The 22,560-nt window shown below is 48.3% G+C and overlaps 1 protein-coding gene and 1 long non-coding RNA gene across 7 annotated transcripts in view; one reads left to right on the top strand and one right to left on the bottom strand.

Moving 5' to 3' along the window:
- Nucleotides 1–13,830, bottom strand: part of KDM2B (lysine demethylase 2B) — a 118,425-nt gene extending 104,595 nt beyond the window's left edge. For 2 of the 6 annotated variants that reach the window (XM_027576106.1, XM_027576107.1), the window contains exons 1-4: nucleotides 12,777–13,298; nucleotides 11,564–11,708; nucleotides 8,537–8,615; nucleotides 7,219–7,265 (exon numbers count right to left, since the gene is read on the bottom strand). In XM_027576106.1, coding sequence (XP_027431907.1) covers nucleotides 7,219–7,265; nucleotides 8,537–8,615; nucleotides 11,564–11,708; nucleotides 12,777–12,809 — 304 coding nt within the window. In that variant the 5' untranslated portion in view covers nucleotides 12,810–13,298. Of the gene's footprint in view, nucleotides 1–7,218; nucleotides 7,266–8,536; nucleotides 8,616–11,563; nucleotides 11,709–12,380; nucleotides 12,418–12,776; nucleotides 13,308–13,713 lie in introns of those variants that run through there. The other 4 variants (XM_027576108.1, XM_027576110.1, XM_027576109.1 and 1 more) reach the window with 3 other exon arrangements.
- Nucleotides 13,831–13,896: 66 nt separating this feature from the next.
- LOC113912627 lies at nucleotides 13,897–21,955 on the top strand. The gene is made up of 3 exons (XR_003516908.1): nucleotides 13,897–14,019; nucleotides 19,563–19,706; nucleotides 21,049–21,955. It is a non-coding gene; the product is annotated as an uncharacterized LOC113912627 (long non-coding RNA).
- The last annotated feature ends 605 nt before the right edge of the window (nucleotides 21,956–22,560 follow it).

Below are 22,560 nucleotides of genomic sequence, written 5' to 3'. Positions count from 1 at the left end.
AACACAGACATGGAGGAGGAGAAAGTCAAGAAGCAGGAACGTGAGGAAACACCCAGGGCTGGGTTCAGATCCGAACTCGACCACCCGTCCACAGGCTGTGTGGGTTGTTCCCTCTGAGCCTCAGATCCCTCATCAGGAAAGTGAACAGTAACACTTCATTTATATGATTATTGGTAAGGACAAAATGAGGTCATATGGTAAACATACGGTAAAAGATAGGTGATGATTACTGTAATTGGATGAATAAATGAATAGTAAATGAGGTGGTTTGTCGTGAAGATTTTTTCAAGTAAAGGGGCCAAAGAAAACCTGTTAGCTTGGGTATCCTCGTTAGAGAGAAACACAATAAAGAGGGGCGCCTGGGTAGCTCAGTCGGTGAAGCATCTGCCTTCAGCTCAGGTCATGATCTCGGGGTCCTGGGATCGAGCCCTACATCAGGCTCCCTGCTCAACAGGAAGTCTGCTTCTCCCTCTCCCTCTGCCCCGCCCCACAGCTCACGCTCTCTCTCAAATAAATAAAATCTTAAAAAAAAAAAAAAAGAAATACAGTAAAGAGATAATATGCAGGACCCCATGGCCATGAGCCATCCCTCAGCGACGTAATGGTGGAGAGTGAGTAGGGACCCAGCACTTTATGGATCTGTCTTCTCGGAAGGTTTAAAGCAACTTCAGAGGCAGCTAGAGTTCTTTCCCCGTCTCCCTATCCCCCCAGTTCCTGGCACACAGACGTGAAAATACCCCAGTCTTCTTAAATGAACTATCTGGGACTGAGAGTACTGGTCGTGGGATGCAGGGAGCTGTCCGGGGGACACACACATTAGAGCATCCAGAAACAGACCCACAGAAATGCAGTCACCTGATTTATGACAAAGACAATATTTCGGTGCCGTGGGGAGAAGGTGTTTTTTTCTATAATGGTACTGGGATCAACTGGATATCCATATAGGAGAAAAGGAATTTCAACCCCTATCTCATACCAAACACAAAAGTCAATTCCAGATAAACTATAGATCTCAGTGTGAAAGTTCAAACAATAAAGCTTTTTTGAGAAAAACATATGAACATCTTCCAACCCTGGAGTATGCAAACATTTCTTAAACAAGAAACAAAACAAGTACAAAAAAAAAGACTTAAATGGTCTGTGTTAAAGAATGTCTGGGGCGCCTGGGTGGCTCAGTTATTAAGCGACTGCCTTCGGCTCAGGTCGTGATCCCAGGGTCCTGGGATCGAGCCCCGCGTCGGGCTCCCCGCTCCGCGGGAGGCCTGCTTCTCCCTCTCCCACTCGCCCTGCTTGTGTTCCCTCTCTCGCTGTGTCTCTCTCTGTCAAATGAATAAAATCTTAAAAAAAAAATAAAATAAAATAAAGAATGTCTGTTCATTCAAAAACACCTTTAGGAGTGTGAAAAGGCGGGGCGCCTGAGTGGCTCAGTCGTTAAGCGTCTGCCTTCAGCTCAGGTCATGATCCCAGGGTCCTGGGATCGAGCCCCGCGTTGGGCTCCCCGCTCCGCGGGAAGCCTGCTTTCCCTCTCCCACTCCCCCTGCTTGTGTTCCCTCTCTTGCTGTGTCTCTCTCTGTTAAATAAATAAAAAATCTTAAAAAAAAAAAAAAAAAAGGAGTGTGAAAAGGCAACCAACCCACAAAGTAAGAGGTGATTTCTGGAATGCATAATCATATCCAGAATATATCAAGAAACTTTATGTTATGGCCTGAATTGTATCCCCTAAAATTTCTATGTTGAGGTCCTAACCCCCCAGGACCTCAAAATGTAATTGTATTTGAGAACCATCTTTAAAGAGGTAATTAAGTTAAAATAAGGACTTTAGGGTAGGCCCTAATCCGACAAGACTGACGTCCTTCTAAGAAGAGATTAGGTTACAGAGCGTGAGAGGGAAGACCACATGAAGACATAAGGAAAAGCCATCTACAGCCATCTACAAACCAAGGAGAGAGGCCTTTGGAGAAACCAACCCTACAAGACCTCGGTCTTGGACTTCTAGCTCCAGAATTGTGAGCCAATAAATTTCTGTTGTTTAAATCATCCAGTCTGTGGTACTTTGTTGTGGCGGCCCTGGCAAATAATGCATCTTAACACTCAACAGGAGACGATGCTTCAAAATAATGGAGAAAAGACTTGATCAGACAGTTCACAAAAGACTATACCCAACTAGCAAACAAACATGAACAACGGAGCTCAATTTCATTAGGAAAGAAAGGCAAACTAAAACCACCATGTAATAAACCAACACAGCAACGGGACTAAAATGGAAAGGATGGAAACACAAACTCTTGGTGAGGATGTGGCACAATCAGAACCAGACCAACCCCTGTGGGCAATGACTTGACGGTGTCTACTAAAACCGAACATATACGCATCCCCTGTGACCCAAGCAATTCCACTCTCCGGTATGTGCCCCACAGAAATGCATCCCTCTGTTCCCCAAAAGTCACGTTCTAGAGTGTTTATAGCAGCACGAAACATAGAGCCTTAAACCAGCCACTACCCATGAGCCCATTAATAACAGAACGAATAAACACATTGTGAAATAGTCACATAACAAAAAACCACAGCAATGAAAATAAACCATCTGCAACTACACACAACAATCTGGATGTCTTATAAACACCAAGTTGAGCGAAAGAAGCAGAAACAACAAGAAGACACCTGCGTGATTCAAGTACAAGTACAAAAGTACAAAAGTACAAAAAAAAGACTTAAATGGACTGTGTTAAAATAAAGAATGTCTGGGGCGCCTGGGTGGCTCAGTCGTTAAGCATCTGCCTTTGGCTCGGGTCATGATCCTAGGATCCTGGGATGGAGCCCCACGTCGGGCTCCCTGCTTGGCGGGAAGTCTGCGTCTCCCTCTCCCACTCCCCCTGCTTGTGTTCCCTCTCTCGCTGTGTCTCTCTCTGTCAAATGAATAAAATCTTTAAAAAAAAAATAAAATAAAATAAAAAATAAAGAATAAAAAAAATAAGGATTCCACTGTCATAAAGTATGAATGCACGCAAAATTCATCCACACTGTTAGAAGTCAGGGCGACAGTGGAGGGCAGGGACAGCATGGGAACACCAGAAGGATTCTGGGCTACCAGGTACCATAATATGTTGAATTTGTTAAAATTAATCAAGCTGTTTAGTTACCATATGTGCACTTTTCTATATGTAAATTATACTTCAATAAAAAGCTTTTATTTTAAGTGTACAATGTCCTAAAAATGGAAAGTGCCTTTTTTTGTTTTTAAACGCGAGGAGCTAAGAACGAAGACCAGGTGCCTGAATTCCCAGAAGGCGTATAAACAGGGCTGATAGAGAAAGGCCGGTTTTAGGGCATCAGAGAAGAATCTATAGCCCCAACCTGTGGCCTCAGTAGTGGGCCCCTTCTCGAAAAGCTGCCTCCCAAGATTCGAGGCCTGGGGAGGGAGACCTGGAAGACAGAAGCTGAGATCCCACAATGACTGCCCCATACGCCGCCCTCCAAGGCAGAACCCCCATTTCCATTAGGGGCATATTTATGTCGTCCCGCAACACTGCAGCGTCACCCCTTCCCCACTCCCAGATCACTTGCTTGTGCTGCAGCAGACCGGGGTTGTGCTAAACCTGCCAGAGCCAATACAGAGACACTGGATAGAATCACTGGTGGGTGGCAAGTAAGGACCTGAGCTGGCTGGATAGAAGCGGGGGGCTCCTGGCTCCCCATCTTTGCCACCCCATGGGGAGAAGCTTGCCCAAGAATGAAGCAGAAAGAGGAAGCAAAAGAGGGAAGCAGAACAGAAAAATGAGAGTCAACCTCTCGAGATCTTGGAACACCTAGATCAAGAGGTGCCTGAAGGTCACACCCTAAACTTATTATCTAAGCCAGTGTTTTGCTTAGGCCAGCTTGAGTTACATCTGCCATTTATGTCACTATGAAGTATGTGCCCTTTCACTGCTCACCAGAAGCCTGTGTGCACTCTCAGAGACTAAAATGGGCATAATAGGGGTGGCTGGGTAGCTCAATCGGTTAAGGGTCTGCCTTTAGCTCAGGTCATGATCCAAGGGTCCTGGGATTTGAGTCCCACATCGGGCGCTCTGCTCAGCAGGGAGTCTGCTTCTCCCTCTCTGTCTCCTTCTGCCCCTCCCCCCTGCTCATGCTCGCACACGCGCTCTATCTCTCAAATAAATAAATAATCTTTTAAAAATAAAATAAAATGGGCATAATAATGCACCATGCTAACTGCACCCCTCCCAATGTCGGAACACGCTATACCTTCACAAACCACTTCAATACCCATCAATCCATTTGATATTCACAGAAATGCCAAGAGAGATAGGGTGCAGGTATTACTATCCTCACTTTCTTTGCCATCCTAGACTTTTCGAGAGCTGACAAGGATGTCGGGACCATCTAATTGAGTCCTCTTGCTTTGACAACCAGAAGAATGAGGCACAAAGAAAGAAGGAGCACCTGGCATATGACTATAGTATAATGAAAACTGCAAAGGGCTTTTAAGTTCCTAAAAAGGGCCAAGAGCATCATTATGAAGACTCTGATGTTGTCTGAACCTCAGACTTGAGAATCTGGCTTTCATCCTTACTCATAAAGAAAATCTCATCAGATCCACATCCTGCCCTTATAATAAATAACATCAGGGACCATTCACCAAACACCCATCAGACAACATAATGCTAAGCCTTCATTCATTCTCTTTATAAGATCCTCTTTTGAGGCAGATTCTGCTACTAGCTCCATTTTGCAGATGTGAAAACTGAGGCTTTGATTAAGCAGCTTGCCCCAAATCAGTCAACTGGCAGAGCTGGGCTTCAAACTAAGGTTGTCCAACAGCAAAGGCACTGGGTAGGGCTGAGGCACCGGAGTGGGTTGTCGGTGCCAAGACTTAATTTTGGGGGTCCATTGTCCCATCTTCTGCACAGTGTTGGAAAGTCTGCCCCTTCTGCTCTGATGCTCACCTCCTTCAGCATTTCTAGAATCCAGCTTAAAAAAATGTATCCCCTGAGCAAGTCCTTGCCAATTAACTGAGATTCTTCTACCCATCATCAGCACCATCTCCTTATAGCTGATGGGTCCTCCCTTCCGAGTAGCTGTTAACACACTTTGTGGTCAATTATTCTAGCTGGAATATCTGACACAACCACTGGCTAGCTGTTTCCATCCCACACAGCCACCAGAGTCGGCTTTTATGAAATGTAAATCATATCACACCACTTCATGCCCACTAGGACGGCGATCATCAAAAAGACAGGCAATGAACGAGTTTTGGCGAGGATGTGGAGAAACTGGAGCCCTTGTACATTGCTAATGGGAATACAAAATGGCCAACTGCTTTGAAAAAAGTCTGGCAGGTCCTCGGTTAAATATAGTTACCACATGACCCAGTTACCTAGGTATAAACCCAAGAGAAATGAAAACGTATGTTCACACGAAAACTCATACACAAGTATTCAGAGCAGCATTATGTATAACAGACGAGGAATAGAAACAACCAAAATGTCCATCTCCTGACGAATGGATAAACAAGATGTAGTCTATGCACACACGTCCAGTGGAATCTTACTCACCCACAAATGAGAATGAAGCATGGGCACCTGTTATAACGTGGATGAACCTCAAAAACAGGATGCTGAGTGAAAGGAGCCAGTCACAAAAGCCACATAGTGGGTGATTCTACTTACACAAAATGTCCAGGGTAGACAAACCCACAGAGGCAAAAAGCACATCCCTGGTTGTTGGGGGTTGACTTTGTATGGGATCCACGTGCTGAAATGGCATCATGGTGATGGCTGCACAACACTGTGAACGTACTCAAAGCGCTGCATTGTGCACTCTAAAATGGTTCAGTAGTGAGTTCTATGGTGTATGAATTTTATGTCAATTAAAAAAAATGTTTTTCACCCTCTCCCAAAGAAAATGATCAGATAGCATAGCTTACCTCCTTTGCCCTACTTTAAAACTCCCCAGCGGCTTCCCATTCACACCAGGAGTCAGACCCAAACTCCCTGCCAGCGCCTATAAGGCCCCCCATGGCCCTGGCCCTGTGACCTCTCCCTCTCTTTCTACTCTTCCCCCACCTCCTGGCCTTTGACCTGGCCTGTTCCTCAGTCTGGCATGTTCTTTCCCACAGCTGGCTTCTCATCAGTCAAGTCTCTGTCCAAATGTACACACACACAAGCCCTCTCTAACCACCCCATCTAAAATACAGCTCCCAGGGGTGCCTGGGCGCCTTCGTTGGTAACCTATTACACATCGACTCCTGATTTTGGCTCAGGTTATGATCTCAGGGTAATGAGATAGAGCCCCAAGTAGGGCTCTGCGCTGGGCGTGGAGCCTGCTTAAGATTCTCTCTCCCTCTCCCTCTGCTCCTCCCCCACCATCGTGTGTGTGTGTGTGTGTGTGTGTGTGTGTGTGTGCGCGCGCGCGCGCGCACTCCCTCTCTCTATCTCTAAAAAAAATAAATAAATAAAAGCTAAAAAAATAAAATAAATACAGCTCCCATCACGCTCCATCCCAATATCCTGCTTTATTTCTTCATAGGCCTAATCACCCTCCAAAAAGATACAGATTTTTTAAAAACTGTTTACTTCCTTGTTGCGTGTCATTCTAAGCACGAGGAGAGGGATCTTGTCTGTCATGTTCACAGCTCTGAACTTGCCCACCATGTAGGAGCTAACTGAGAAACACCTCTGGAAAGAATGGATTTATTGAAGGACTTCCGTAACATTTGAAATGCCACCTGCAGAGCACTAAGTGATCAGCTACACTCTGCAGGTGCTCAGGGAGTTAATAAGCATTTGCTGGCTAGGGTGGCAAACCCCACCCTAGACCTGTCTAGAACCCTGAGGAAGCAGGAAGAATGAGCCCTCCCCTCGAAAGTCTGAAAGTCTTTCAGGGGTCACAAAGCACCCAGTGTTTACCCAGCAACCCACAAACAAACGCAAAGGAGAGATCTAAGGTTGTGTTGCTGATGGAGGCTAGGGTCCAAATCAGCCTCATAAAACTGCGCGCTGGCAAACACCCTTATGTACAGCTTCTTATGGCTTTTTCCAATCTGACCTGTTCTCCAGAATGAGACGGTTGCAGCTCACACCTGCTCCTGCCTCTTCCCACGGGGACTTTCTTTTCAGAGGCAGTTAGAAATCTAAATAGGCGGGTGGTGAAGACCTCCTGCCCCTTGTCCTCCCTACTTCTGGCATCTCTGAGCTGCACACACAGCAAGCAACTTACCCACTAGGAGTTTGACATCTCGGACTGTGAAATCAGGGTCAGGCATCCTGGAAAAAGAGGAGTATAGGCATTTGCTGAGAGGCCAGAAACAAGAGAGTTCAACCCAACCCAACCTTGGGGGCAAGGGAAAGGCCATTTTTCCAAGAGGGTGCCCTTGCTCTCAGTTTGGGAACCCAAAATCAGATAATCCAGAGGAAGAGTGATAGACCAAGTCAATGCCCCAAGGGAGGGTCCCTCTCCAACCACTGAGCCCTTTCCTCACCCCAGTAGGCAAACCAATTCCCTCACTCTCCCCAATATGAACTCAGCACTGCCGTAGAAAAGATGGGACATCCACCGTCCACCCCACTTTTCAGGGGAAGACTGAACCGTGGTGTCAAGGGTAAGTCCCAGAGCCGGGCATTCAAACACCCACTCTCTTTTAGGGTGGGCAGCTCTCTCTGTGTCTCTTCCTCTAGCAAATACTCTCCATAAAAGGAGTTGCAGGGATCCTTTAAGTTCAAAGGGGAAAAAAAGACACACATCATTCCAATTCCAGGGATTTGGTAACCCCGGCTCTAATGACTGGGGTGACCTTCGCTATTAATTAACAGTGATGTCAAAGGTTTGATTTCTACCCTAGGAATGAGACTCTTGAGCAAGCCTGGTAGTGGAGGCTGGAGAGGAGGCAGGCTGGGATGATACCAGCAGCCTCCTCTCCACCCCTGCCCAAGGGGCGGAAACCTGTTCTTCCGGCCTTCCTCCCGGATCTCTCCCCCACCCCACCTGGAGCTCTGACAGATCTCTAAGACAATGTAAACCAAACAAGACACAGTGGGGGAGGCAGGTGCTGGGGCAGGCAGAGAAAAAGGAGACTTGGAGCCTAGCATCCTAGGAAACATGCCCTCCACAGAAAAGAACCAATTTCCCACATAGTGGGAGTCTGAGTAGAAAAATACGTCTCTAGGTGCCCTGCCTTTGGGCTTAGAGACTGGCCAATCCCTTCACAGCTCAGGCCCTGCCTCAGTTTCCTAACGTGGGAGGGGGGCACAATTCTCCTTCAGAAGTCCCTGCACATAACTGGGGTGGGTCAGGGAAAGAAGTCAACACTGTTTTAGTACCCTCTGTCCTCTCTGCCCAAGTTCTCTGAAAAAGACCAATCTTTGGAGAGTTTTTCCCCTTTGTCAGGCCTTGAACAAAGAGAGAGTCTCCCCGGATAACGAAGAAAGATCCTTCTCTGTGATGAGAGGTGGGAAAAGGGTAGAAGAAATCTATTCCAAACTACCAACTACGTCAGGGAGAGAGACATGGGAAGAAGCAATTCGTTTAGGCAACTTACTTAATCCCCAGTCCATCCTTTTCTCGAAATATCAGGGGAACCCTGAGAGCTTCTCTCTGCACGTATTCATAGTTGAAATCTGTTTGGATATTGGAATTAAAACAGGTTGGTTAAGTCATGAAGGAGCAGACTGAGCCACAATCAATCGGTCAGAGGAAAGAACAGGGTTATACCAGATGCAGGCTCCAGCTCTAGGGCAAGAGATCCCTGTCAAATGACAAGGAAATGGAGCAGGCAAAGCCCATGCCAACTATCAGCTCCTCTGTCTACTCAGTCATTCCCTGCATGCCCCACGGGTCAGAACTTGTCAATGAACAGCCCAAGGCCAGGGAGGGTGGGGAGGGAGACTCATGAAAGAGCCCCGCACAGAAAAGGCCCCAAGGCCCCAGCCATCGCTGAGAAAGAGGGACACAGAAATGCACCCCAAGCTGAGCTCAGAAAGTTAAAGGCAGTGCAAAATTGAAGAGTACCACCTGGGAGGATCTGAAGCCCCAGAGAGGAGGCTGGGAGGAGGGTTCTCATTGTAGCTGAGCATCGGGGAAGATCTTATTGTAATATCCTGCATAGTGAAGGGGAGGGGGGGAAAAGCTGGTTTCCCTGGAAACTGTGTATTTGGTGCCAAAATTACTACAGAACTGGGCATAGCTTTGTTGTCTTAATAGTGTAATTCTGCTCCAGCTACTGCCATCCTTGTTTCCACCAGGACGCTCCCCCCAGGTGAAGGCAGCGTGAAGAGGGCACAGTGAGGCCCAAAGCCAATTCACAAGGTAGTGCTGCGTTTCAGCTTTGTCCAGTGTAGACCCCCAAATCCCTTCTCAAAAGCCCTGGAGAATGAAGGAGGCCTTCGTTTTTACGTTTTCCTCGAGTTCCAAAACCAGCGGATCTGACCGAAACTTACCCCTAAATATGGAGTCGAAGGAGGCTGAGATAAACCATCACATCCCCAAATCCTGAGGTGAACCAAAGCAATCCACAAGGCCACAAGGCCACAAGCCCTCCCTGGCCAGTTGGAGGAGAGATAGGAGAGACCACAGGCCTCGGGAGCCCCTGCCCCAGGCAAACAGTTCACCAGGGCAGCTTGGTGGGGGAGGAGGCCAAGGCAACTCTGCTCAGAGCAGAGGAAGAGAACAAAACCAGAGCTGGGGAAAGCCCTGACCTTAGCAGCTCAGATCCCCAGGGGCTCACAGTGAATGGGGATTCCTAAGGATTTAAAGGCAGAGAAGTTTAAGAAGCTTCTATTTTGAATCCAGGCTAAGGGCTCCTTCTGTTTCTCAGCTCCTCCCTCGAAGTTTTGGGGCCAGATCTGAATTAACTACCAAATCGCTAGGGCCCTCTCCTTTGAAAAGAGCCTGGACAGAAGATTTAAGGGCTCTCCCTAGCTGGAATCTACCCCCTACACACCCACACCCAAAGCCCGCCCCCCACCCCCACTCTCCTCAGCTTCAACTTCCTCAAATGAGCTTGAGAAAACACTCAGATCTTGGGCTGAGAATTCCTCACAAATGACTAGGAAGAGTTTGCATGTTGTTTTCTCATAGGATCCACCAAACTCAGTAAAATGGGAAAGAAACAAAAGGAATTGAAATCCCATTTGTGCTAAGGAAATTTGACTGTAGTTGAGACTAGCCCCCCAGACGGTCTACCTCAGGGTGCAAAGACCTGGCAGGTTGAAAGAAATGTCTTCTTCCCTCCCCCAACAACTACCCCCTACCACTGAAGCCCAGCACCCCAGGAAGCAGTGGGCACAAAAGAGAAACTTCAAAAATGCAAAGCCAGGACTGTCTCTTCTGGGGGCTAACCTAAAGCCCCAGCCACTCAACCAGAACCTGAAGGGGAAGGCACTGCCCCTGTCATCAGCTCACTGAGGGATGGAAGGTTTTCCAAGGGGTGGGGGTGGGGGGGGGGGAGTCAACAAAATGAAAACGGTGTATTATAACGGAAACTTGAATATCTAAGAGGGAAAAAAAACAACTTAAAAACCCCAGAGAGCCCAGGGAAGTACCTAGGTAGGCAGGGGCATCTCCAAAACCCCAACTCCACAGGCAGAACCACAGGTCACACGGGGCCTCTGGAGGTCTCAATACCCAAGCCAGAGCATCACCCCAACGTTGGCAGGACACCACCAGACACCTTCCTAATACTAGGGTCAGGGAGAAACTCAGGCCCTGAAGGTCTCAGGCTGGGGTGACACCCCAAAACCCCAGAGGCTTCCCCAACTTCTCTAAACTGGCAGGGCCTACCAGGGACAGAGCTCTCAAGGTCTCAGGCTGAGAAGAAACTTTGTTCCCCAGAGGGGTACCCCACATTTTCACTTCAAACTACAGGGGTCAGGGATCTCAGCCTGAAGCCGGAGGGAGTAAAACTCTCTTACCCCCAGTCCCGACTTCAAACTGTCAAGACTGAAGGGCCAGAGGCCTCAGGCATAAGTGGGAGCTCCGACCAACAGTTCTGAACTCATCCGGGCCCTGCTCAAATCTGGCCGAGACCAGAAGGTTGCAGGGTTCCGCAGACCCAGGGGCTGAGGAAGCATCATTCCGTGACCCGAGCATCCCCAGCACCAGCTCCTAACGGGCAGGGCCCGAAATGGGACGGGGTTTGGGAAGCTTCAGGCCTAGTGGGGTCCTCTTCCCAGGGGCACCCCAGCCCCTCTCCCAGTCAGGCAGCCGCACCTCATTCAGCACAAGAAGCTGGGCTGGCTCTGGGAGGGGTAGAATGCCGCGTACCCGCCCTCCCTCCGTCCACCCGTCAGTCCCCAGGTCCCTCGGACCGCCGGTCCCCCGGCTCTGCCCACCCTGGGGCCGGCTGTGGGCGCGGGCCGGGTCTTAGGCCCACGCCCGGCCCCCGTTCCCGCCTGCCCTCCTCCTTCGCCACCCCACCCCACCCCCCCAGTGCTCGGCCTCGTTTCGTCACCGGATCCCCTGGAATGGGGGACGCGGGCGCGAAATACGAACCCAGCCACCGGCAGCTCCCTCCCCACGTGCGCTCGGGCCGCGGCGCGGAGGGCGGCCCGAGGAGGGGGCGTCTCACCTTTGCCCTCCATGGCGTGCACGAAGTCCCCCTGGTACAGCTGACTGCGCAGCTTCTCCTCCAGGCTGAAGCCGCGGACGCTGACGATCTCCTCCACGTCCGACAAGTCCTCGTTCTCGTCGTACCTCTGGCGGTCAATCGGACGCTGCGGGGACCCAAACCAGAGAGCCCGAGGCATTACTGGGGGAACTGGGGGGTCGCCTCTTACCCTAGGCCCAGCTCAAGCAGGTGCAGGAGTTGCGCGCCCCCCCCACCCGCACCCCACCACTGCGACCCGAGCAACTTTGCGCAAATGCCAAAGATGCTGAAAACCAGGATAACGAGAGGGGCCCGCACCCCCGGGGTCCGGCTGTGCCCTACACAGGACACTCCCCTCCTGCATCTTTGGAGGCCGTGGAAAGGACATCAGGGGGGCTCTCCCTTGCCCCCCACCCCCGATAGGTGTTGAGTTTTGCCCACTCGGCCAGGAGCCTGGTTATGTAACCCGCGAAGGGGGCTCCGCGCACGGGCTGGCGGGGCATTTGTAGGCCCCGGGAGGAGCCACCGCAGCGCCCGGCTCGGCGCTAACAGCAGCCCGGGCGGCCGCCGCGGCAGAGCCGGAAAGCCGGAACCGGGGGCCGGCGGCATTTCTAAGGCTGGAGCCGCCCCCGAGCTACTCGGGAAGCTGGAAAGCTGAAATGGAAGGGCTGAGACCCCAGCCGCCCCCGCCGACCGCCCGCCAGTGCTAGAAGAAGAGGTGGAGGGGGAGGTCGGGGCTTGGGAGGGGGAGAGGCAGACGGCCCGCCACAAAGCTCCCATCGGAGACCCCAAAACGCACCAGCAGCTGCCTCATCTCCCCACAAGCGCGCGCGCACACTCACTTCCTAAGGAGACTCCCCCACCACTCCCCGCATCCCCTGCCTCCTCCCTCAACCGCCCAGCGCCGGGCCCTGCAGCCCCCCAGATTCCGGGCGAACCCCGAGCCCGCTCAGCCTCTCTCCACGCCTTTCCCCGCTACCACCTCCCCACTTAAGTGTCTGAGACTCTGCGCCTCACAAGGGACTGGAGGAGTAAGCTGCTTGCTTCCTTTTGCATGCAATTTATTATATTTTTTCCGGTCCTCTTGCAAAATACAGAAAAGGAAAGAAAAGGCAGCAAGAAACAACAACAACAAAAAAAAATAGATCTATCATTACCAGATACAGATTTGGAAAAAAAAAAAAAAGCTACACACCAATCTTCTTCCAGAGTCTTTCTCTGCCTCCATTTTTTTAGGAGAGTTCACCAATTAATTGTCAACACTCCTGCCCCCTGCATTTTGGCGGAGGGGGGAAGGAGGGAAGACCAAAGAAAACAAACCAAAAAATAAATAAATAAAGCAAGCCACAGCCGAGATCTACAAAGTTTTGCACCAACACTTAAGCAGATCCGTTTGCAAAGTCCTAGGAAACCATTTTCAGCAGTTGTGGGGGGGGAGGCGTCGACGTCATAATCCCCGGAACGTAAACATTGTTGCCGATCGCGCTCTGAGCCCGCGGCCGGGCTAGTGGAGGGGGCACTCGGCCCGGGATGGGGGGGGCGGGGGCGGCTGCCCGAGGAGGTGTGGGGCGGGGAGGGCGCCCGGGAGGCACCGGGCGCCGTTAGCGCCCTGGCATCGCTGTTTTGTTGTTGGGTCACGAGTGCGCCTTGCACGCAGGCGCCGCCGCCGCCCGGGAGTTGTGTGCAGAGCTGACTTTTGGAGGGCTGAGTTGCAGGCGGCGGGCGCATCCCGGAGATGGCGGGGCAGGGAGGGAGGGAAGGAGGAGGGGGTGGGGAGGGAGGTGCAGATTTGCACGGCTGGTCTCAGCGGGAGGCGCGGAAATGCAAGCCGAGCTTGCTGGCTAGAAAGCCCCCGAGGCCTGGCACCCCCAAAAAAGACCCCCCACCTCAATCCCTGCCCCCATTGCCCACGGCCCCCACGGGCCACCCCTCTTCCTCTTCCTTCATCCACCCCACCCCATTACCTACGTGGCCGACCCAAATTCAAAGAGCTTTGTATATATAATTGTTTTTTTCTTTTCTGCTGCATGTCTTGCTTGGGGGGGGGCGATCCTCTCCAGACCCCCATATGAGGACCTGCCATATGGAGGAGGCATTTGGGGGCTCAGGAAGAAATTAGCGCAGCTCCATACCTGTACGGACTGCATAACTTTTAAACTCCCGGACTCAAAGATATGGACCCACACACACGCAGGTACAGGAAATACAGCCAGACCAGAGCCTTTTCAGACCCGAGCTGACCGGAAGACGTTGCCTTTCATTCATTCATCCTGCCCGCGTCTGTGGAGTCCTTTACTAGGCGACGAGCCCTGGAACAGAAGTTGGACAGTTTTTAAAGGTCTCTGCGCTCGCCAAGAGAAGGAAATAGATGCTCAGGAGTGAAATACCGAGAGAATCGGATCTGGCGCCTCCTAACGCAGCGGGCAAGCAGGCGAAGGGTAAGCCCTTATTGGCCGTTTATAGGAGAAAAGTCGGTGGAAAGGAGCAAGACGCTCAGGGATGGGGCGCGGGGAACTTTGGGTGCCCCTTGATGAATCCTGTAGGAATTCTTGGCAGAGGTACTGGCTCTCTCTTGCTTTCCCTCAGTATAACTAGTTGGCTATGACTACCCCCAGAAGTGGAGTCCTAAAGGTGCCTTCCTGTGATTCCATTATGAACAACAGTCAGGTCGACTTGGATTATGGGCAAGGCTGGCCCTAAACATTCCTCCAGTCCAACTGGGCCTGCTCTTTGGGGTAACAATCGGGAGGAATTGACAACAGAACGCAGCTCCAATAAAGAACATGGATGCTCGTAGCCGACTTGGCCAAAAAAAAAAAAAAAAAAAAACCAAAAACCTTAAATGTATTTTTATTTCTGCCATTAAGCCTGTAGGATAGTTGGAGCAGGTCATTTTGCAGAGAGATGAACTGAGGCTCACAGACATGAGCAGTCGGGGTGATTCCTGTGCGCCAAGCCAATATCCTCCCTCCTCAACGCTCAGATGTGTGGAGAGGAAGTGGCTTCCCCATCAGAGATCGGATATGAACCATCCGCTCTGTATTGGTCACCCTAAGAGACAGCTTCCCCCTCACTCACCTTAAAGTTTCCTGTCCTGTCTTCCTATATTCTTTTCCACCCACCCCTAAAAACTGTTCTTTGAGGTTTGTTTTAATCCCAGTTCACTAGATGGCAAATATCAAAATTTATTTCCAAACTGACATAGCCCAGGTTAGCTTAGTGGGAATGAGAAGGGTTTTTGCCCTCAGCCTCTGTCAAGACCCAGGGACCATCTTCTTTGCTCCTCTCTCACAGAAGACCCCTCGAAGAATAATAGTCTTGTTATTCCTCATGTTACAAATGAAGAAACTGAGTCTCAGAAAGGCAAAGCCACTCACCCAAGGCCACAAGCTTGTAAGTGTAGTCACCAGGGCTCAAACTGGAGCCTGGTTCTGCCATCACAGCCTTTTTGGATACTGACCACCCTCCTTGTTCCCACATAATGAAATGAACATGTTCAAAGGAGGGCGTCTGGGCTGGAGGGTCATGGAAAGGAAGTAAAGTGCAGTAAGGCAAAACCAAAATAGACTGCTTGATCCTAATTCTCCTTTCCTCCCAGGGACCCTTCTCTCTCCATGTGGCCTCAGAGGGGTCCCCAAAGCCTGGTGTCAGGAAAAGATCCGATGGCAAGCCCCTCAGTGCAAAAACAGTTAAGTCCATATATCACCCCAATGGGGAGTTCCTGGCCTGTCAGAGTGGGAAGGGGTTGAGTCGTCACCTAATTTAATCCCTTCCCTTTACAAACCGTGAGGAAACTACAGACCAAAGAGAAGAATGGGCCAGCGGAGGGGGGGGCTTGTTCCCTCGGACTCCCCCAGAATGCCTACCCTACCGCCTGGTCCTAAGTGGTCACTCAGTAAATGTTGGGCCCTTGATGGATCACCTTCCCCAGAGATATTTGCATTTTCCCTTTATCAGTAATTGGCAGATGAAAGGCTTTGTCCTCCCGTTGAAAGAATTCCAGGCATTTGCTCAAAGTGGGGGAGGAGGTTATTTTGGGCCAAAGGGGGAAGGGCCAAGACCCTTGAGCTCCTAGTGCTGCCTAATTGTCCCAGAGGCGTGGGCAGTAGGTGAGAGAGGGGAGGGAAGATTAAGGTGCTTCTCCAAGAGAGGTACTTTTTCTTGTAGGGAAAAAAAAAGACCAGGCCGGTTGTATTTGAAACTTAGTAATAATGACTTCCCGGACCCTCCTTCTCATTCTTACAAAAGACCCAGTCAAATCCTGGCCAGGTTGGCCCCATTCATTCATTTCTTCATTCATCAAAGGTTGATTGAGCAGCTCTGTGCTTTAAGACAGCAGGGATATCGAAGAACCGGCTCTGATTGTAGACATACTCCAGCCTGGACAGGGAGTGGACAGACAGCTCCCAAGGGAGTTAGGAATCCCCAGGATTTTAGAAACTGAAGCCATTCTCATACATAATTATAGGAGCTCCTGATTTTTGAGTGCTTACCCGGTCCTTGAGCAAAGCCACTCCCGTTTGCTATTGCCTTTCTTCCCCAAAGCCCCAATGAGGGAGGGTCTATAATTCCCTACCTCTATGGCTGAGGCTCAAAGAGAGGTCAAGTTACTTGCCCAGATTTTACAGCTGTAGAGTAACAGAGACAGGATCCGCACCCAGGGCTTGTAGGAATCCAGAGCTCACAGGCTTTACCGCTCCTGATGCCTCCCTGCCCGGCTCTCCCCTAGGACACGGTCATGGAAATATTCTGTGTCTGCGCTGTCCAACAGCAGCCCCTAGCCACATGTGGCTACTGAGCATTTGAAATGTGGGTAGTGAGATTAAGGAAATGAATGTTAAATTTTATTTAATTTTAATTAAAATTTAAATAGCTGTATGTAGCTAGTGTCTATGTTATTGGACAGTGCAAACTTACAGTGTTTTCCGGAATTTGTCTTAACTCACCTACCAGACTAGATATATCTCAGAGTCTGATTTGGCACTGTGTCTCTATAATCAGCCTTCTGGAAATATCTGGGGAATGAAAGAAGGGACCCTGAGAAAATGAAGTATTGGAATGATGAGTGGGGGAAGGGGACAGGGATGTCTGCAAAGGTTTCCTCGAAGGGGCCATCTGGTACAATGTGAATATTTGGAGTGTTATTCCTTAAACCACTCACTCTGAGTGCCTGCCAAAAGCATAGCACTGTGGGCACCTGGGGATACTGGTTAGATATGATTGTCCCACCTGCCCAGATCTCAAGGACAGATCATTGGTGATGGGGCAGGAAGCCTTAGAAATGGGTAACCACCTCCTGATATATATCCTGCTGATAGACACAAAAACAAAGATGCAATCCATTCTAGCCCTATTTGCAACAGAAACAGACTGAAAATGATCCAAAAGTTGGGGAACTGATTAAATAATTCTTGGACTATTTATCTGTCCATTGAAATGTTATCAGGGGCGCCTGGGTGGCTCAGTTGGTTAAGCAACTGCCTTCGGCTCAGGTCATGGTCCTGGAGTTCCGGGATCGGGTCCCGCGTCGGGCTCCCTGCTCAGTGGGGAGTCTGCTTCTCCCTCTGACCCTCCCTCCTCTCATGTGCTCTCTCTCTCTCCCTCATTCTCTCTCTCAAAAAAAAAAAAAAAAAAAAGAAATGTTATCAAATCATCAAGAAGAATAAGGTAGTTCTGTATATACTGATGCAGGATGATTTCATGATATCCTTAAGTTAACACAAAACAGGGGTACCTGGGTGGCTCAGTGGGTTAAGTAAGCATCTGCCTTTGGTTCCAGTCATGATCTCGGGGTCCTGGGATTGAGCCCCGCATTGGGCTCCCTGTTCAGCAGGAGTCTGCTTCTCCCTCTGCTCCTCCTCCCGTTCATGCTTGCTTGCTCTCTCTCTCTCCCAAATAAATAAAATCTAAAAAAAGAAAAAAAGATTAACACAAAACAGAACAAGGTGTAGAATACTTATACTAAATTGTGCTGACCACTTACATCAACCAAAGGGGACAAATTTATATCTACATTTATTCTTTTGTATGTACAGGATTTTCTTTGGAAAGATATAGAATCAAAAAATGGGGAAAAGAACCGGGAAAAGAGAAGCAAATGTATTCTTTGGTACAGGGTGACATTTTTAACACACATGCGTTAGAGTTGCCTGACTTGGAACCTTACAGACTTAATTTCATTTTCTAAGGTGTAGTACCTTTTGAATTTTGTACTATGTACCTGTATTACCCTACTCAAACAGGAATTTCATTTTATTCATCCTTTTTAAGACAATAAATTTCAGGGTGCCTGGGTGGCTCAGTTGGTTAAGCGACTGCCTTCGGCTCAGGTCATGATCCTGGAGTCCCAGGATCGAGTCCCGCATCGGGCTCCCTGTTCAGCAGGGAGTCTGCTTCTCCCTCTTCCCTCTCGTGCTCTCTGTCTCTCATTCTCTCTTTCTCAAATAAATAAATAAAATCTTAAAAAAAAAAAAAGACAATAAATTTCAAAATCACACAGATCTAAACCAACTAAATATTGTTTAGATATATACATAAGCAGTAAGGCATAAATAAAAGCAAAAGAGTGATTAACACAAAGTGCAGAAGAGACTCCGCTCTGGGGCAGGGAATGCGAACAGAGAAAGGTGCTGGTTATTTTCTGTCTCTTAATTTAGATGGTGGGCACCTGAGTGTAATTCTTTAAAATGTACTTTAAAATTTTACAAATTCTATTATACTTATGAAATATTCCACAACTTAAAAATTGTTTTTAAATTGCTTCAGGTCTTGGGGCTCCTGGCTGTCTCCGTCGGGCATGTGACTCTTGATCTGTGGGTTATTCGAGCCCCACACTGGTGTAGAGATGACTTAAAAATAAAAAATCTTTTTTTTTTTAAGATTTTATTTATTTATTTGACAGAGAGAGACATAGCGAGAGAGGGCACACAAGCAGGGGGAGTTGGAGAGGGAGAAGCAGGCTTCGGGAGCCCGATGTGAGGCTCGATCCCAGAACCCTGGGATCACGACCTGAGCCAAAGGCAGACACTTAATGACTGAGCCACCCAGGCGCCCCTTAAAAATAAAATCTTAAAAAAAAAATTGCTTTAAGTCTTTCTCCCCCATCCCTGCCCACCCACCGAGTTTCTCTCCTTCATACTCCCATCTCCAGAAAACTTGTTAGCATGTATCTTGGGTATCTATCAGAAATAGTTTATGCATTTACACACATCTATATATTTTCTATTATGATTTTGTCATACGAATATACCCACTGTCCTTTCCTTTCCTTTTTCACTTAATATGATCTTGGAGATTTTTCCATATACTATCTGTAGAACTGCATCATTCTAAAATATTAGGTAAGGATGAGATAAATCTGAATGTCATGATTCAGAAAAACTTCAAGATTGGTTAAGAAACAAAAAAGTCAGAATAACATATATGTTGTGATCCCATTTAAGTTAAAAGGACGCCTGGGTGGCTCAGGTGGTTAAGAGACTGCCTTCGGCTCAGGTCATGATCCTGGAGTCCCGGGATCGAGTCCCGCATCGGGTTCCCTGCTCAGCAGGGAGTCTGCTTCTCCCTCTGACCCTCCCCCCCTCATGTGCGCTCTCTCTCTCTCTCTCTCTCATTCTCTCTCTCCAATAAATAAATAAAATCTTTAAAAAAAAAATAAAAACAAAAAATAAGTTAAAAGAGAAGAAGAAGATCACTTCTGAGGAGGGAGAAAATTTTGAGGGGGTTATATAGAGACCATCTTATGTATTATTTGCCCTTTTAAATTTATCAGGTATTTAAAGCATAAAGAAGGGCATGGAAAGTAAATATACCAAATATACCAAGGACTTGTATGTTCACCTCCAAGCTTTGCCAAATCCTAGATTTTTGTCATATTTTGTATTGTAAATTTGAAAAATATTTTGGGGAACAACAGACCATACTTTTTCTGTTAAAGTATTCTGTTTTCTTCTTCTTTTTTTTTTTTAATTTTTTTCACTAGTCCTGTGTAGATGGAAGTATCAAAGTTAGAAAGACCAGCTTACATATAGCCTGAGTGTCTGGCTTTGGGCATTTGGGGAAGACTTCGTGTCTAAAGTTCTGCATCTTCCCGTGCTAGGATCCGAAGGAAATTTGGAAATAACAGGTGAGTTAATTAAGGGGTTAACTCCAGAAGGAGAGTCATAAAAGTTCAAAGATACTTTCAAAACTTGCATCTTTCTATTGATGGACATGTGTATTAACCAATGGAAATCAAAACCCAGGCATTACTTCATCATGCTAAGTTGTCATTGGCTGCCAGTCCCTGAGGGCCGGACAGCAGGGCTGGCCGTTAACCCTTTCAGGGACGATTTCGCCCTTAACATTAATTTTATTTTGAAAGATGAAGTAGGAACAGATGAAAACCTAGAAAGGTCCTCAGACCTTCAAGCATCACCTTTGGATCTCACTCCAGGAGGTAGAGTTTCGCTCCACAAAGGAACACCCCCAGGGGAACAGATTTCCTGGAGAAAAAGTTTTGAACTTTTAAAATGGGGAATCAGCTGACCTTGAGGAGGAGAGGGGAGGGGAGAAGTCTGATTCACTTTTTGTGCTGTCAGAACAGAGACCAGTGTTGTGGACGATTCCATTAATCTTGCAGAGCAATCAGTCACTGAGAGGATTGAATTGCATTTCCTGCCCCAAAGATGTAGAGACTGATGACCTTTGCAGCAGCCCTCAGACCCCCAGCTCACAGCTGGAGAGAGGATGTGTCAGCATTTACTTTCGGGTCTCACTCTGCCCTTTGTTCAAAATTCAAACTCTTTGTGTTCAGGCTGCTGCAGGCCTTTTTGTCGTTGTTGATGCTGCCGGTTTTTTTTTTTTTTTTTTTTTAACCTCCCACGTCTTGCAACTTCTGAGAATCAAACTCTCTATTTAGCAGAAGATAGTATCTGGAAGTACCCCCAGAGAGGGAACCAGAATAGACATGAGGGAATTTTAAGAGAGGCCATTGGGCCTTTTGGCTTTCATTACTGCCCCTTCCTGGGCTCCCTGAGTGCTACAAGCTGAACCGGATGGGGCCAGTAGCCCTGCCAGAGTTAACAAGAATGCCTCATGTGGACATGGCTCTATTAGAAAAAAGCTTTCACCTGCATCACCTCGGGTAAAAAGGAACTGCTAGAATAAAAGCATCTACATAAAGGAACATTCTAAATTCCCAGATCTGGTGAGCTTGGACAAGGTGGCCAAACCGAGCCTGTTATCCCATCTGTAAAATGGGGGCGGTCATGTCAAACATCTAAGAGTTCTATGAGGATTGAATGAACCAGTGTTCTGTAACCGGGTGGTCAGTAAATGCTGTGTCTTCGTTAAAATGAAGTCGACCTTCTGGACTTCATAACCCTAGCTAGGTCTGGATCGGGGGAAATGTTTTCCTCCAAGGGGAAGGCTGCCCAACGTGGGTGGAATATCCCTGCTTTTCTCTCCAACATCTGTTCTCTCCCCAGCAAGCCTTGGAAGTCTGACCAAGCTCAACTATTTTGAGTTCTTTGAAGAAACCTGCTTTCTCTCTCCTCAGACCTTTGCATATGCTGATCCTTCCACCAGGAGGAGTCTCACCTTTCAGTTCTCTCAATAGCTCTCTCACCCTCTTGGAACAAGCTTTGATGTCTTCTCTTTCCTGCCCCCCTCATAATGCTTATCACATTACCTTATTGTTGCCTATGCTCTCAGCTGACTGGGAGCCCTTGGGAGGGTGGGGACCCTGTGTGCCTCATGGATGTATCTCCTTACCTATAGCACAGGGCCAGCACCCAGTTTAAAAGTACATGTCTAAGGGTACCTGGCTGGCTCAGTGGGTAGAGTGAGTGACTCTTGATCTCAGGGTGGGGAGCTCAAGCCCTACATTGGGCGTGGAGCCTACTTAAAAAAAAAAAAAAAAAGGTACCTGTCTAATGAAAATCCTGTATCCCTACTGTGCCTGCCTTAATCCCCAAATTCCTCACCCTTCCAGAGATCTAGGCTAACAGTACTGAGATCTTTCTCTTTTCCTAGCTAGCCATTATAACATCCTTTGCAGATGGAATCAGTGGCTTTTTAAACCTTGAAATGACCTTCATTAATTCACCAATTGCTTGAGTACCTCCTTAGATTCATACACAGCCCAGCCTTTGTAGGAAAGCCTCCTCTTCACCCCATAGCATCTGTTCATGGCAGAGAGCAGGCCTTTCTCCCTGGTGAGGCTAGGATGTTCTGAAGCCGGATGGACAGTTGGCTCTTACCCCAGCCCAAGGAGAGAAATCTTTGAGACCACCCTTTGCAAACTGAGAGCAGGTGAGTTTGCCCAGTTTACCCTAGCGCAAAACTGTTTCTCATTCAGGGGGCGCCTGGGTGACTCAGTCATTAAGTGTCTGCCTTCGGCTCAGGTCATGGTCCCAGGGTCCTGGGATCGAGCCCCGCATCGGGCTCCCTGCTCAGTGGGAAGCCTGCTTCTCCCTCTCCCACTCGCCCTGCTCGTGTTCCCTCTCTCGCTGTGTCTCTCTCTGTCAAATAAATAAATAAAATATTTAAAAAGAACCCACCTCTTTCTCATTCAGAATACTCACAATTATAACAAAATACTCAAGTGTTAGCAGTCTATTGTCTGGCTCTCTCTTTAAAAGTCCCTGGGGCACCTGGCTAGCTCAGTCAGTAGAGCATGGGACTCTTAACCTCAGGGTCGTGAGTTCGAGCCCCACTTTGGGCTTAGAGATTACTTAAAAAACTTTTTTTTTTTTTTAATTAAAGAAATAAAAGGAAAAGTCCCTGAGGAGACTGACTTTGGTCTTATTCACTGCTTATCCTCAGCCTTTAGGGCCTGGCTCATAAAATGTACTCAGTCTCTGGAATGAATGAATGAATTTGTCGAATGAATGAAAGTGTACTTCTTTGAAAAAGATGCAGAGATTCTAAGAGGCCCTCTTAGAGCGCAACAGACAATGTGATGTACCTGGGGAGGTGGTGCTCTACACCTTTCTAGC

This window comes from Zalophus californianus, chromosome 14 (assembly GCF_009762305.2).
Source record: "Zalophus californianus isolate mZalCal1 chromosome 14, mZalCal1.pri.v2, whole genome shotgun sequence".
Lineage (NCBI taxonomy): Eukaryota > Metazoa > Chordata > Mammalia > Carnivora > Otariidae > Zalophus > Zalophus californianus.
This window is presented reverse-complemented; position numbering and strand designations above follow the sequence as displayed.